Genomic DNA, 15,522 nt, shown 5'->3' on the forward strand with positions numbered 1-15,522 from the left:
ATCAGTTTAGAGCCTCAGCTATAAAATTTGTGTTACAATGCTCTGAATGCCTTGAGATTCTGAGTTCCACAATCTGAAAAGCAAATTGCACAACTGTGTGAAGGGGCAAGGGAATGAAGTAGGTAGTTGTCTGTGTAAGTGTAGGTAACATTTGTTTTCTAGGATATGGGAGCTTTTTGTCATTTATACCTGTCTAGGTGTTTTACTAAACTGGGCCTCTGATTTTCCCTCCTCTAAAGGCTTCCTTTTCAACATTAGAAGCTAAACAATGGATTGTTCCCCATTTTCCTCAAATAATAGAGTTCATGTTGTATTGGGTCAGTCACTGCATTTCTACACATCTTTTTTGTGGTTTGTCTTACATAGGTGCAGTGTTCACAGCAGTCATATTAGTGAGGGTTTGAGCTTGCTGAATTTTTTTGTTGTAACTTCCTCTGGCTTTGGCTGTGTTGGAGGCTTTTGTAAGCTGTAAGGCTCTTGCTTGTGTCTTCCTTTTCCTACGTAGAGTTCATAAAGGATGTGCCAGGCTAAATAGCTGCTGCCAAAGGCTAACTGTTTTTAGCATGTGCAACAGTGGATAAACAGTTTTCATCCCAAAAAATGTTCTTACAGTTCTGTAGGTTTCTATACTGTTATTGAAATGGTTTTCCTTATGGTTGTTCCTGGGTCATTTTCTTATTTGGTTTTGGATCACTGGAAAAAAGAATTAAGCCACAAATAAACCCATTCTTTTCTCCAAGTCTTGGTTCTCACTGGTGTGTTTCTAAAAATGTTTTAGTTTGCAGAAAACAATAGGCAAAAGATAATTTTGTATGGCTTTTTGAAATTTATGTAAGAGCAATGTGAGGTTCACTGTGTATGAATACCAACTGGGCTTCAATAACTATGTAATAATTGGCATCTCATTTATTTGAACACTTTTAATCTTCAGTAGAAAGTAGAAAATGTTCTTCCAAATATGTTTTGTCCTCATGTTTGATTCCCCTGCGACTGTCCCTGGGGATTTCCCAGGCCACCTTTTTACCTGATGAAGGTCATGCAATTTTTTTGTGGCAATTGAGGCAGCTTATTGCATGGAGGAGGATTTAGGAGACCCCTTAATGAATTTTAACATTTTTTTGTTTGTTTGTTAATGTAGTTCATTGCTGGGGGAAAGAAAGCTCAAGCTGGTGTATTGCCACCAGACATTTCCTTGTGGCTCATTAGAAAGAGTTTGTGATGTGTCAGTTGGGTGACCTTTCCCACAGAACTTCACTGGAACACTACATGAGTGCATGGGAATCGATTGGCAGCTTGGCATTTGTGTGATTAACAATTTTGTGTCTGGCTTTTTTCATTAGGGTGGACGACATTCCGCCAGGAATATCGCTGCTTCCTGATAACATTCTTCAGGTCCTCAGGCTCCAGTTGCTGCAGTGTGTCCAGAAGATGTCAGATGGCCTGGAAGAGCAGCAGCAGACCCTGTCTCTTTTACTTGTGAAGTTCTTTATCATCCTTTGCAGGTATTTGCTCTAATTGGTACCTCAGCAAGGCTGCTGTTTTGGTTAAGTAATCTTGATGTAGCCTATAAATATAGATTATAATGACACATACTATGTGATTTGATACCTTCCAGTAGATACAGGGAAATAACACTTCCCACAATCTTCAGAATAAAGGCAGAGGAATAAAAGAGAGAGAGAGGAGCAATGCAATCATCTTAGCAATAATGTTTGCAATGGAAATAGAAGGGGTTTAAACACTAAATTCTTTGTAGCTGTAGAAGATAAATCTATGTGAATTCAAGATATGATGTACCTCGTATAAGAAATACTTTTAAAAGAAAAGGTGCGCTCTAACAACTGTTAGCTGTGAAATAACCAGAGAGAATTGTACAGGAAGAACTGTATCACATTCTTAACATGCTTATAATTCCATAAACAGCTTGTGAAACTTATTATTACACTACTCATGTAGTTGATTTCCTTCTGAAACTTCTGCCTGATAGTATAATTCTGTTGACACAAATGAATAAACTGTTTTTAGGGATCTATTCCTCACTATTTCTTTAGTTAGCTGTTGCAAAATGCTGTTAGAGAGAGGAAGGGGATAAAATATAGTAGAGAATCTCCTTTACTGAGGAGTATTTGAAGCAGCATTTTTAAATACATTGTCTCACCTTTCCTCTGAAACAATTTGAAGAGCTGGCAGTGTTTAAATACCCTGGAATACTGGATATAAGCTGAGTGGATGGTGGTAATGTGTTTCTGAATTACAGACTAGTGTCACCTTTACTTGCTGAAAAGTTCTTCTATGTCATCGCTTTGGTATCTGATCTTTGTAACTTCAAAACTGAGAAATTCTTCATTATTTTCTAAAATAATTTATTAGGTGTTTGTTTTGCTCCGGAGAATTTAAAATGAGAAATTTAAAGCTTCTAGGTTATGTTTCCTAAAGTTTTAGAAAGTGTGTGCACTAGTAAAGTGGGAGTTATTGTCTTTGTTATCACATGCCATTTCTGAGCTTTCTATTTAGGGTGTCCTGGGAATTTGCTTAACCTCTGAAACCCCAAATTCCAGATGGAATTGGCCTGTAGCAGAGTGACTTGAATCTTTCTTCCTGTTAGATGAAAACTTGTGACCTCTGTATTGGTGACAGAAATAAATATTTAAGTATGTCCAGTCTTTTGGAGATTATTTTTGAAATGCTGTTATCCTTTTGTATGAGTATAGACAGAATGCTAAAACAAACATTGTTTGAACTAGCTTCAAATGGTACACTGTGTACAATCTGTGGTTTTTATGTTGTCTTTGCAGGAATTTGGCTAATGTGGAAGAGATTGGGATGTGTTCATACATTAACCATGTTATCACCATGACTACATTGTACATTCAACAGGTACTGGTTAATAATTCTTATCTGTATTTCTGCCATCTGATACCTCCTGCTGCTGTTGATGTGATCTACTCTTTCAGTAATAGTGTTATGTGGGGAACAATTCATAGACTCAGAACTGTTCTGGGGGAGATCAAGATTAATTTTCAACTTCTGGAAATTTTCTGACCGTAGCTTTCTTTTTCTTCTCAGTTAAAAAGCAAAACAAAAGAAAAAGAAGTGGAGGATCAGACCCCCATAGAAGAATTTGTGAGACATGCATTGGCTTTCTGTGAAAGCCTGTATGATCCATATCGAAACTGGAGGCAGCGAATTGCAGGGTATGTGTGGGCTAGCACAGGATTGTAAATACTGTGGTTTATGAGAGCTTTAACCATCAATCAGTAGAATCACACCACAGAAATGTGTTATGCTTTCTCAAACTGGATATGATTTAAATAATTTTCAAAAATTATATTTTTACTGTTAATACTAAAGTTAAAACAAAATTAAATTTGAGGATATATCAAGAGATGATTGGTTGTAACGGATCACCATGAAAGTACTTAAGTTGTATTCTCCTTCCAAAAAATTTTTCCAAGCTAGTGGAACAAAGAAGCCGAAAGGAATGTGGTGGACAGACCTGCTTGAATTAGGGCAAAAGAAGTTATTGAAGTTCACAGTGTAGATAACTTAAATCTTTGAAAATAAGTTTCTAAGTGTAGCAGTAGAATTACAGCCCTTTAATTTGATTGTGTGTTCTCACCAGCCTAATGAACTCATAGTAGTGTTTTCTGCCCATTTGAAAATTGCTTGGTCAAGAAATGTGGCATTCTAGCTAGTGGCTTAAGCAGGGACTGTAAGCATGGACTAAATAAGAGATTGCTAGGTTTTTTAATTTTGTTTTTTTAACTGAGCCATTTTGTAAAATGTTAAGTATTTTTAAGTGCAGACTGAATATGGGATTAGCTGTGATTCATGTCTTCAGGATGAAATACTACTTCACTATTCTTTTTCATCCTGTAGGCAAAAGATAACTCCTGATTAATGGCAACATTTTCTACTATGTCACATTCGTACATTACTTGTAATTCACATTATAAGTAATAAATTAATAAGTAAGTAATAAACAAAGGTGTAATGTTTAATTTCTTTGGTGTATGTTTTTTAATGTAATTGCAGACGTTTCCTTAGTACAGTTGAAAGGAGCAGACAGAAGTATAAACCAGCTTCCCTCACTGTTGAGTTTGTCCCTTTTTTTTACCGTAAGTATTACTTAACAGCCTGTTAAAAACAGTTTTCTGTAGAGGAATGAACTTAGTGAGCCCAAGTGACTTTTTCCTAAGCGTGCCTGATAATGTTCAAGTCCTTTACTTGCTTTCTGAGACTGAATATAGTGGGTTGCTTTGTTTGGTTTTTGTACTTCTTCTTTGCTCTGAGCATCACTACATTCCTGCTCATCTTTGAAAGCTTTTTTCTTTATTTCTAGACTTTATTTCCGTGCCTAAAGTGGTTTAGTAGGGTTGGTTCTGTGAATTTTCTTTTTATTGTGGTACACAGTCATTGCACATGCGATCCCTGTAGTAACTGCACTGATAACTCTCATGAAAAAATATTCTTAGGAGAGTGTTCGTGCACTTCTGTCTCTTTCATATGATTTAGCAACTAGAAAAAATGAAACTGTGCCGTTCAACTAGCAAATGCTCCTTGGCCTTGAGTTTAGGAAACAATTTTCTCTCTGGTTAAGTCATTAAATATCATGGTGGCTACTTTGGAATTCATGGTGTTCTTTTGATTACAGGTTGTTTGTGTGGAAGAGAAAAACTTACACGTCCACATTCTGTACTTAAATCTCAAGAATGTGGGATGCCCAGGTAGTTTGCCAGATGAGCATACCAAAGTGTTAGTGCCTACAGAATTGAAGCAGCAGGAACAAGCTGGAAGGAAGGGCAGTGAAGGAGTGAAATCAACCCTTTTTGTAGCTGTCCATTAAATTAGTTTTAATTGAAAATAAAAAAAAAAGAGAGGTGGGATCATCCTAAGTAAGCTTTGTTCTGTTTGGAGAACAGATTGGAAAAATAGCTTTGCAATCTTCTTTTAAAACAGGCTTGGACATTCAGTATATAGTCAGGAATTTTACTTGCCAATAAGTGGCATTTCCAAAAATAATCCTTTGTAGTTTCTTGCTGCTGTGTTAGGTCTAGTGGTATTGCTGTAACAAGGATATCCAGGTTATACCTGTTGCTAAGAAGAGATGCTGGGGCTGTCTGGGACTAATTTCTATCAGATATGGCAAGAGAAGAGATGCAAAATAGTTGTCATTAAAGAAATTACTGCTAGAAAGTTTACAGATCTGCACAGGATTCTCTGGCAATCTGCCCTAAAGCCATCAAGCTCAGGGATTGTTTTTTTGAGCTACCTGCACTACATATGGCATCAGACTTTTCATGCCAAAATTTCTCTGAACTTTATCGTGCTTGATAAGTGGTTGTGTGTTAGAATGCCCTTCTCTTTCTTATTAGTGTGGACAAAGGGGGCTCATTTTTACATTAGGAATCCAGAGCAAAAGTTCTGTCAGCTGGCATGGGAAGTTTATGCAAGCTCAAGGTGTGGCCCTGTGAATTCCTGATAAATGTGGTAATGTTGTGTTGCTTTGATAATGCTGGAATTTGTGTGTTTGTGTCTGAGTTATATAAAACAAAGTGGAGATTATACAGTTGAATTTTTTTTAATTTGTATGATAACAGGGAATAGAGGAGGGTTTTATTTTAATATTTGTTTGTGGGTTTTTTTTGAGAAAAATCTCCTTTTTATTTAATCAGAATGCTTTCAAGAAAGTGAACATCTCAAGGAAAGTCTAAAATGTTGCCTGCTGCATCTCTTTGGAGCTATTGTGGCTGGTGGTCAGGTAAGGACGCTTTAAACTTTTCAGCTGCTGAAACCTCCAAATGCTTGTTCCTTGTTTAAGATTTTTAAATACTCCATAACTTGTAAATGAGCATAATACATGATTAATTATTTTTGTCTTAGTGACTCTGGGATCATTCTGGGCAATAATTCTTAAATGCTAAAAGCTGGGTCCCAATTTCAAGTAACCATAGGACTTTGCTTTTTAGAACAACTACATGTTCATATGAACTTACTGTAATATTTTAAAGAAAAAAATGTGCATAACTAGATTAGGAATTTCCACCTGCAAAGATGGAAGCTTTGTGTTCATGTGCATGTAATTGATCTGTCTTACTTCCCAGTGCTGAAAGTAAGCTGTTTTCAGTAGGAGGCATGGGGCATTACAGCTTGGAAGCTGTTTAAAGTCTTTGAAAGAACATGAGGAAGTGAGGGTATTCCTCAGCAGCAAAGCCAACATCCACTTTCTCACCTGACTTCTGTAAAGTCCTTTGTCTGGTCACAAGCAGCTGCTACTTCTGATGATCTTGAAGAGAGTGTTTTTAAAGGTTGCCAGGAAGCTGCAAAGCCAGGCTCTGCTCCATCATGGAAGGCAAGTGGAGTCTGAGCAGCTTGGCCAGCAGCAGTTTTCCTGACTGGCAAAGGATGCAATCTCACTACACCCAGACAGTGATGGGAGCAGCTGTGGTGGCTGGAACTGGGATGGACCAGCCCAGCCCACTAGACAAGGCTGTAGTGATAAAGCCTAAGGTCAAGCCAGGAAGTCTGGTCAGCACATCAGAGTAAGGGTTTGCTCTGCTGGTGGTAACTAGAGTCAGTCAAGAGGCCAGTGCTTGCCAGCCCCATCCATAGCCCTCAGGGGGGGCTAAGGTCAAGCTGCAGTCAAGTCAATGGGTTAAGTTCAAGACTTGACATGGCTAGGCATGGCCATGGCTGCAGTGTAGATCAAACAACTAAAAGGTTGAATGACAACTTGAATATAGTTCCCTACAGAGGTCAAGGAATCCCTGACAGGGTTTCTCAAAGCTCACCACAGGCTGAGGCTCTTGTCCCAGAGCCTAGGCAGTCAGGCCCCCAGGAAGAAAGGTGAGGAAAATGCATTCAGGGTCCAGGCAAACATTTGCTGATTACTATGTTCTTACCATATGTTCTTAAGTATCATGAATTTCATAATCTAAAATGAAAACTCAGGGGAAGGTCTGTCTCAAATTAGCAGTTTATCAAGTCTGCCTTATAAGAATTTTATAACATGTATTTAAATTGTTTCCTTTTCTATATTAGCTTCCCTTTGAAAAAGAGAGCCTATTTAACTGAACAAGATGGGATGCATTTCATCTGTATCCATCTGCATAATCCAAATAGAATGTTTCTTAGTTATTTAACAACTACACAGCATTAGTAGATGGAATAATGCACATTGCATGGTTCAGATAACTCAAGTAGGCACAGCTGGTTTGATGAGGTTTAAATTCTTCTGAATTTATTTTTCTTAATAATTTTTTTGCCTTAATGGGTTTCAGAGGAATGCTCTTCAAGCAGTATCTCCTGCCACCATGGAAGTCTTGATGCGTGTTTTAGCAGACTGTGACAACTGGGATGACAGAAACCCTGAGGAAGTGAGCAGGAAGGCAGAGCTGACTCTGAAGTGCCTGACAGAAGTTGTCCATATCCTCCTAACCAGCAGTTCTGACCAGCGCCAGGTCGAGACAAGTACAATATTGGAGAACTATTTCAAGTTGCTTAATTCAGACCATTCAGCCTTGCCTAATCCAAGGCGATGCAGGCAGTGGGAGAGCAGATTCATAGCACTGCAGATCCAAATGCTGAGTGAGTACACAGTTCCTTCCAATATTTCTGACAATAACTCTGAAGCAAAAAATATTGACTTGGCTAAGCAACTGAAACATTTCTAACATTTCTTCTTAGTTATTTCTTCTTTTAATCATTCACTGTCGTAGTTAAGACAGTTAAGTTAAAGCAACGCTCCATTTTCAGGAGGCTTCAAACCAGGTTTTATTGTAATATGCATCCTATTTACACATTCTTACTAAGCTCCTAAGTTTACACTTTACTCATTGGTCAGGAAAGACAAACAGTGCTTATTGGAATAGGCAGTTGCAGGTTTCTCTTATTTCTTCTTTTCTTTTTCTTGGTTTCTATGTCAATGACCTTGGTAGAAAATTCTTTCAGGGTAAAGATGGATCCTCTTATCAAACTTTTCTCTGGCTCACAGAAGTCACTGTAAAACCTCTTCCACAATTTATTAATAAAAAACCCAGAAGAAACCATATCAGGTTGCTACCATTTAACCATTGTCAAGGTTCATAGGCTGAAAGTCTCCATTAAAAGAGAAAAACGTTGCTAGGCAAGAAATGAAGCTTATCAGAACGTTAGTAATTGCAGAATAAAACTGTTCTGTAATAAAATATCAATGTGGTGTTGTTTTGTGATAGTTTGATTTTCAAATGGCATTATTGTAAACATTGGCCAGAAGTAATAGCCTGAAAGAGTTGGGTATAAGTTTTTGGGTTGGAATTCAGGACTTTGAGTTTTTTCCATTTTGATGTTCAGCATGGGAAATAAAGGTGTTTCTTTTCCCATACTTCCAAGAAAACTGAGGAATAGTACTGTGGCCATGGAGAATGCTTACAGTATAAGGCTGCTGTAGAATACAGAATAATTGTTTGTTGAGGAAAGAGGTGTTCATGTGCTGTAAAATAGAGGTGATGCTGCTTAAGTACTCACTATTGGAAATGACTTGAAACAGAGCCCCAAAGCAATCAAAGATATTCATTAGGTGAAATTTCTCCATAATATTAGTCTGTGGTAGTCTTTAGAGTATCAAAATGTTTAGCTTTAGGCCTAGTGATTTGTTCTTAAAATGCATATGATTCTTGATCAAAAATGCAGATAATATAATTTGTAAATTTTTTTTCCTGATTTGTATTATGGAATGTGCAGGAAAAACTGCTTGGTGGATTTGGGGTGTGTTTTGTCTTTGATGCCAGTTGTGTTTTAATTTTACAGATACCATCACAGCCATGTTAGACTGCACAGATAGGCCTGTTCTGCAGGCAATTTTCCTCAACAGTAACTGCTTTGAGCATCTCATTCGACTGTTGCAGAACTGCAAGGTAAGTTTTCCCTTATCAGCATATTTTTAACAAACCTTGCCTTGTAGTTTTGCTAATGAAGTAGAGGTGTCTCATCTGTCTTGTGGTTCAAGCAATGAATACTTTGAGTCCTGAGCAAAATACCTTTACAGATGCTGCTCAGTCTCTAAAATCTGTTATGATGCTGTATCTTTGAATCACTGCTGAATCTTTTCCTACCTATTAAAATCTCTCAGATGTCAGACTTTGAGCTAAGCACAATGATCTCTAACAGTATGTCTGATTAAAAAATTCAATCCCAGCTGCCTTTTTATTTGGCTTTTTGTTGTGGGGTTTGGTTATTTTGTTTTGTTTCTCTGATATTGTATCACTGGTTTATTTGGAAGTCGCTTAACAACTGCTGCCAGATGGAGGCCTGAATTCTAATTTCAGAGGAATGTTCTTCCATTTAAAAAAATCTTTCTGGTGTCCCATTTTAAGTCTTTCAAAATATTTGAGTCCTGTGTATGGCTGACATTAAACATGAGCTCAAGCTGTTAAAAATGTTCCTCAAGTTTTCCTTTTCTACTTAGGATCTAGGGTTTTCATCTGAGCTGCAAATGGTCATAGTTTGCAAACTTCCACTGATTGCACTGATTTTGTTTTTCCCTGTGTGAAAGAACATAGATATGATGTAACTCTCTACACTATCTCTTTTAGTGATATGTTATTGTGATATGTTAGTGACATAGCTGTTTTGAGCACTTCTGATGTTAGACAATTTAATGCTAACTACACTGTGCAATTTGTTTCTAATCCATTTAGATTTTGGATTGGAATGTATTTCAGTGCAATGATGTATTAAAAATAAATGTGTTTGGATTATGTCCTGATTGTAATTATAATTAGTGGCAGAATGCCAACTGACTTGAAGTGTTTTGAATAGTCTGTAGCTTTATTATCTCCTGCTGAAAATACGTTGTTTGACCTTTCCATTCTTCTCCTGTGTTTGGGAATCTGCCTGTTTTTGTACTAACCTTGTACTTGATGGGAAACTCCTTTTTTAGTTTCTTCTAAGATCATCAGCAGTGTGATGTTTACCTCTTCATGGAGACTCTTAGCTGTGTTCCTGCACTCATAAACAAGTGCTGGAATTTCAGAAAGCGGGAACAACTGATCTGTTTTTTCTTGCAGCTTGCTGTTTTTATTTTCATTCTGCCTGTCTGTATGTTACAAGATATGTTCTTTTAAGGTTTTTTCCAGGGGTACAGACTCACATATCACTGTGTTGTTTAGAGATCAGTACTGCCAGTTTGGTACACAGTGTACTTTTTTAGCCTTTCACAGGCAAAATGCCTCCACAGATTAGAAGTGGAAGAGACAGAGGCAGGGCAGGTCTTGCAGTATATTTATTTCTACTTCCAAATATACTGTGTCTCCATTCTTTTTCAAAGACAAATAGCAAAGATTGAGTTAGTTTTGGGATTAGGATTTCTCCTTATTAGCTCGGGGTGGAGATCCTAGTTCTAGATTTTATTCCTTATTTTCTGAAAATTGCTCCTGGGTTCCTAAGCAAGCTGTGTGTGGAAAGCATGTTCTGCATCTCTGCAGAGAGCATGAGAGTCCATACACATACCTGAAACTCAGGAAACTATCGGATCTTCTGCAAATTTGAAATGAAAGTAATTTCTGTGGAAAGGAGGGGGTAAAGCAAATCCATACCACTATTTCTGCTATAGATATCCCAAAGAACTTGGGGTGTTCAAGGCTGTATTTCTACTCATGCTTCCTAGTCATTTTCAGTATTGCCATCTTCTAAGATGTAAATCCTTTTTTTTTTCTTTCATGTTTGCTGCTTTTAAGGCTCATAGGCAAACTGTCTTTCCTTAATTATGCTTTAGGGTTAGAGATCTACACAAAAACTTTTCAGAACTGCTTGGTTAAGTTTTGATGATATGAATGTCACTTTTTGCCAGTGATATCCAAAAAGAGGGACTGTAATTTAGGGATATCAGGAGGTCCTTCTTCTGTACTGAGAGTCATTTAACAATCTGGTTTGTCAGTACTGAATCTTTTCTTGTCTGTTTAACTAGCTCAGAGGTCAGACTTTGAGCAAAGCACAATGACCTCTAACAGTATGTCTGATTAAAAGAAAAAAAATGTGGTTTTTGAACAGCTTTTAAATGGAAAAATTAAAACCATATATACATTGTAAAAAGAAATCTATTTTTCCATTTCACATGCCTTATGAGAAAAGAAGCAACCACACCAAAAGTTTGATGGCATCTTTATTTTTTCATTGTCTCCTTTTGCTTTTGTTTAATGTTCTTATTCTTGCTAATGTTATAGTCCTCTGAGACAGATTATAGTTACTCTGCATTGTTAAGTGCCTTTGACTGTGATGTACCTTTCCAAGTGTTTCCAACCATGTGCTTTCACACCTATGTAAGTCAAAGCAATATCTTGAGTGTTGTCCTTTGTTTTGCCCTAATTTATGGAAGTCGATTTCTCAGGTTGTTCCTCTTCAGGGAGACTAAGCTAGCAGATAATGGAACAAAATGTGGTTTTGGGAAAAGAAATGCTTGGGTTTTACCCACTGAAGGAAAGTGTTTATTTTTTTTTAAAGGAACTTTTAAAACATTTTGATCAGGGTTTTTTTTTTTAATGCTTCAATAGAATCTTAAAACAGAAGGAGGTAAATCTTAGTTCTGATTATGTTACAGCTAAATTGGGCACACAAATTGACTGCAATTGATTATGAATTTGGGTGAGTTTGAAACTGCCAAATTCAGGTACTGACTAGGAATTTAGCTACTGAACACAGAGCTGTTCCTTAGCTGAAGATGCAGTATGGGTGTAGGTTTGATTTAAAGCCATTTGCAACCTGTCTGCTTCTTATGGATGATGGCAGAGATATTTTGCCCTTCTTCCTGTCCCAAAGACTGTGTGCCCTAGAAATTCTGCTACTGTGCTATTTGAAGATGAACATATTCTGTCTAGGTATCTTCAGCTTTCACCTAGGCCAAAACATAAGTGGGAAATTATGAAACATCTGTATCCATTTCCTTGTTAATCTTGTCTTTATTTCTTACAAGTAAATTTCTTAGAACTCTGTCATGTTGCACGTTGTGAATGAAATCACAGTTGCTAAGCCAGAGATGAGTACAAATTCCAGATAAATCTCTCTTTGTCTCAGTGATTACATATTTTCTTTTTCTTTTTTTGAGAAAAAAGGAATTACTCTTTAGCAAAAATACAATGTAATCATCAGTATTTTTTCCCCTTTTTTTGTTTTTGTCTGTGAAATACAAATCTAAGGCAGCCTCCACAGATTTGGCTGCAGGTAACTGTTTAATGCAATTATTTCCATTATTCTTGTCTCTGTTTCTAACAGCTGTTTTTAAATGCTAACAAAAAAGTGGCAGACAAGAGTGAGAAAGACCTTACCAACAAATTACTGACAGAAATGAATGAGGACCAGGTACCTACCTAAACTGTATTTGCTTCAGTTGAAGTCAAGGCACAATCACAGGAAAATTGATTCCTGTGCTTCACCTTAACCAGCCTCCTTAAGCCTTCTGCAGCAAGATGAACTTTTGATGCTGCACAGATCAGCATTTTCTGTCTCTGGAAAATAATTTTTTTGAATAACTGATTGAATTCAGCCTATGTTTTATTCATCTGCTTCTCCAGATATTGGCAATAGAATGAGCATCAGTTATGCTTCTTTTAAGGAAAAGGTGAAGCACATGAATGAGATCCAAATTAATTTTCTCAACCTGGTGGTGATTCTTTTTCCCCTCCATTTTCTCTTTTTTGCTCTTTGTCTCAGCACTGTGGTGTTTTGGATTCTGGGGCCTTGTTTGTGAATCTCAATGGTTGTGTTTGGTGTCCTGGTTCTTTGCTGGTCATCAAGAACAGATATTCACAAAACAATGGACAGGCTGAATCAGGGAGGTAGGAATAGCCTGTTGCTTAGCTTTTCCCAGATATTGTGGAAAGTCTACAAATGCCAATTTTTGTATATAAATTTTATAGTAGAATTATTTTTTCTGATTAAAAATGTAAAAAAAAAGATGAATACAAGGGATGGTGATTTTTAACTAATAGCTTTGGCTTTTTTGGACACAGCACAACACTCTAACCACATGTAAATGTTTCTTCATGTCTGATAATCTTCTGATTCCTGACATTTCACTTTCAAAATATGTCTGAGATGCACATCATATTTCAGAGATGATGAAACAGTACGTTTGTTAGCACAGTGTTGCTAATTAGGTTTACTGATGGATGCAAAAGATTGCTCCAACATTTTTGTTCTTAAAAACATCATAGAAATATCAATATAAACAAGAATTATAGAAAGAAACCTCAAAAGGTTACTTAAATTGGAGAGAGAGGTGTTGAGTCAATGCAATATGGCTATAGGTGAGGCAGCCACCTAACTGTGCTGGTGTGACTTGTCTCTTAGATTTTGGTGTCTGTGCTGCCTTGGTTTGCAGGGCCTTGGATGGAGAATAAGTCACTTTATATGAACTGCAGATACTGATTTTCACACACACTTAGAGATGTCCTAATTGTTTTCCTCCCTCCCTCTTGAGGTTGTCCATTAGACGCATGAGGAAAACTTTGTTTGTCCATCAGAATATTTGAGGTGCAGTTTGTGTTGCGAATGCTCCTCTCCTCTTGAAGTCTGTGGTTAGTTGTCTACTGTGATGTAATTCCTTGTAGGCTGTGGGGTTTGAAATTTTGGCTGGTGGGGAGATGATTTTTGAAGCATGTTACCAAACTCCTGGTTTCCCTCCTGGCAGGAGGGCACAGCACAGATTTTGGAGCTGAACTGTCTTTGCATCTTTGTGTATGACTTCTGTACCTGCTCCTTTCAGGTGTTTCAGGGACACCTGGACTCCTTGGCAGTATCAACCATTCAAGCCCTCACAGCAGTAATGCACAAGTCTCCAGCTGCAAAGGTAACAGTGTCTGTGCACAGGGCTGTTTGCAGCTTCTGGGTCTTGTTTCCAGTTATACCTCGATGGATCTTGCTAATGGAGATGAGCAGATTGTGCTCACACATTCATGCCAGATAGGAATAGCTGATCAGCATTTCTTATCCCTTTATATGTATCTAATGGCTGAACACTGAGTCATCTTTCTGCCAAAACTGGAAGATCTGAGTATGCTGGCAGTTGGAACCTTTGTAAAGAAAGTACATTGTTACTTGTCTCATTGATATGTGGGGTAGACTTAGTGGGTATTTACAGGAATTTTCAGGCGGCTGTTTGTGTTGCAATTTTATATGGCTTTAAACCCAGCCAAGGCAGTATTTCTGTCCAGATGGTGGTCATGCTATTGCCCTGTGCCCTTCCTTGGTAGTTATTCTTGTGATTTGGTAAATGGATAGGTTCTGATTAGTTTGTGATTCTGACTGGAAGCTAAGTCCATGGAAAAACAGTATATTTATTCCTGGATTGCTGAGTTAATTAAATTCAACCCTTGGCTGAATGATTCCCTGGATTTGGCACAGGTAAGGGGATGTGACTGTACAGTGGAGAGTAAAGGAGGAGTGGGAGTCATTTATTTTTTTGCTACTTGCAGTACAGCCTAAGGGAGAGACAACAGGATCTGTTAAGCTCCTCCAGAGCATTACTGAAAGTGTTCATTTCTCCACTGACTGTGGAAAGCCTGGGAAGAGTTGTGTGTTGGAGATGGGGCCTGGCTGGGATTCATGGAGAGTCAGAGTTTTCAATTGTACTTCCACTGCAATGTTTATTTTTTCTTTTCATGTTTACCTAAGTAATCACCTCACTTCTGCTGAAAGACTTATTCTTTTTAAAAAAGTCATTACAGCACAGACTATAGCCAGGAGAAGAGTATCCATTCCATATGATGTGTTAGCTGTTTAATAATTGAACCATAAATGGGTACTACTGTTTGAACTTTGCTGGTTGATTTGTTTTTTTCTTATAAAATCAGTTAGTTTTCAGGAAACTTCTGTGAAACACTTGTCTAATTTTTTTAAGTTTTTAGGACAGGTGGTTTTTAATTGTTCTAGGAAAGTCTTTTTACTGAAAGATTAATATTAGAATGCTTCTGTGTTTCAATGTAAACATTTCAAGCTATAGTTTGCACTAAAAAGATGAAAAATGAAGCCATTTATTCATTGTGATATTATTAACATTTCAATTATACCAAAGTAGTTATATTCTTTTATAGGTAATTAATAAAATACAACTTTGAACTTTTATTTGTCTGTGTGCTACAGTGAAATGCTTCTCATCTGCAGCATTCTAGAGACAGTAGAATGAACAGGTTATCAAAATAGATTTCTAACCTGTAATTATTACATTCTAATTATGTGTCCAATATTGCATTAAACTGTCTAAATTAAAATTAAAAGTTGCCTGTCTACCTGCTGCAGTAGACAAGCAGTTTTTGTCCATTTTACTTGTTAGTGAGATGAGAATTTTTATCCTCAGGAGGTCTTCAAGGAGAGAATTGGGTATGCACACATATATGAGGTACTGAAATCACTGGGTCAGCCATCACGGGAATTGCTGGAGGAACTCATGAATATGGTGAGCTGTGCTTCCTTTGAGGCAGAATTGCTTTCATCTTTCAACAGTACTTCTGCTCCTGTCTTATTGTATTTCATGTCCGAGTTCCCTGCTGT

The 15,522-nt window shown here is 37.3% G+C and overlaps 1 protein-coding gene across 6 annotated transcripts in view; it reads left to right on the forward strand.

Moving 5' to 3' along the window:
* NBEAL1 (neurobeachin like 1) overlaps nt 1-15,522 on the forward strand; it is a 74,700-nt gene that overhangs the window by 17,863 nt on the left and 41,315 nt on the right. For 5 of the 6 annotated variants that reach the window (XR_007777953.1, XM_018911598.3, XM_050976724.1 and 2 more), the window contains exons 4-13: nt 1,341-1,502; nt 2,796-2,877; nt 3,067-3,194; nt 4,036-4,118; nt 5,676-5,761; nt 7,281-7,587; nt 8,788-8,894; nt 12,247-12,333; nt 13,739-13,822; nt 15,329-15,427. Coding sequence is in view for 5 of the 6 variants with exons in the window: in XM_018911598.3 (XP_018767143.3) it covers nt 1,341-1,502; nt 2,796-2,877; nt 3,067-3,194; nt 4,036-4,118; nt 5,676-5,761; nt 7,281-7,587; nt 8,788-8,894; nt 12,247-12,333; nt 13,739-13,822; nt 15,329-15,427 (1,225 nt within the window). In the remaining variant the exon portion in view is untranslated. The remainder of the gene's footprint in view (nt 1-1,340; nt 1,503-2,795; nt 2,878-3,066; nt 3,195-4,035; nt 4,119-5,675; nt 5,762-7,280; nt 7,588-8,787; nt 8,895-12,246; nt 12,334-13,738; nt 13,823-15,328; nt 15,428-15,522) is intronic. The other variant, XM_050976725.1, reaches the window with a different exon arrangement.

Source organism: Serinus canaria, chromosome 7 (genome assembly GCF_022539315.1).
Source record: "Serinus canaria isolate serCan28SL12 chromosome 7, serCan2020, whole genome shotgun sequence".
NCBI classification, from domain to species: Eukaryota; Metazoa; Chordata; class Aves; order Passeriformes; family Fringillidae; genus Serinus; species Serinus canaria.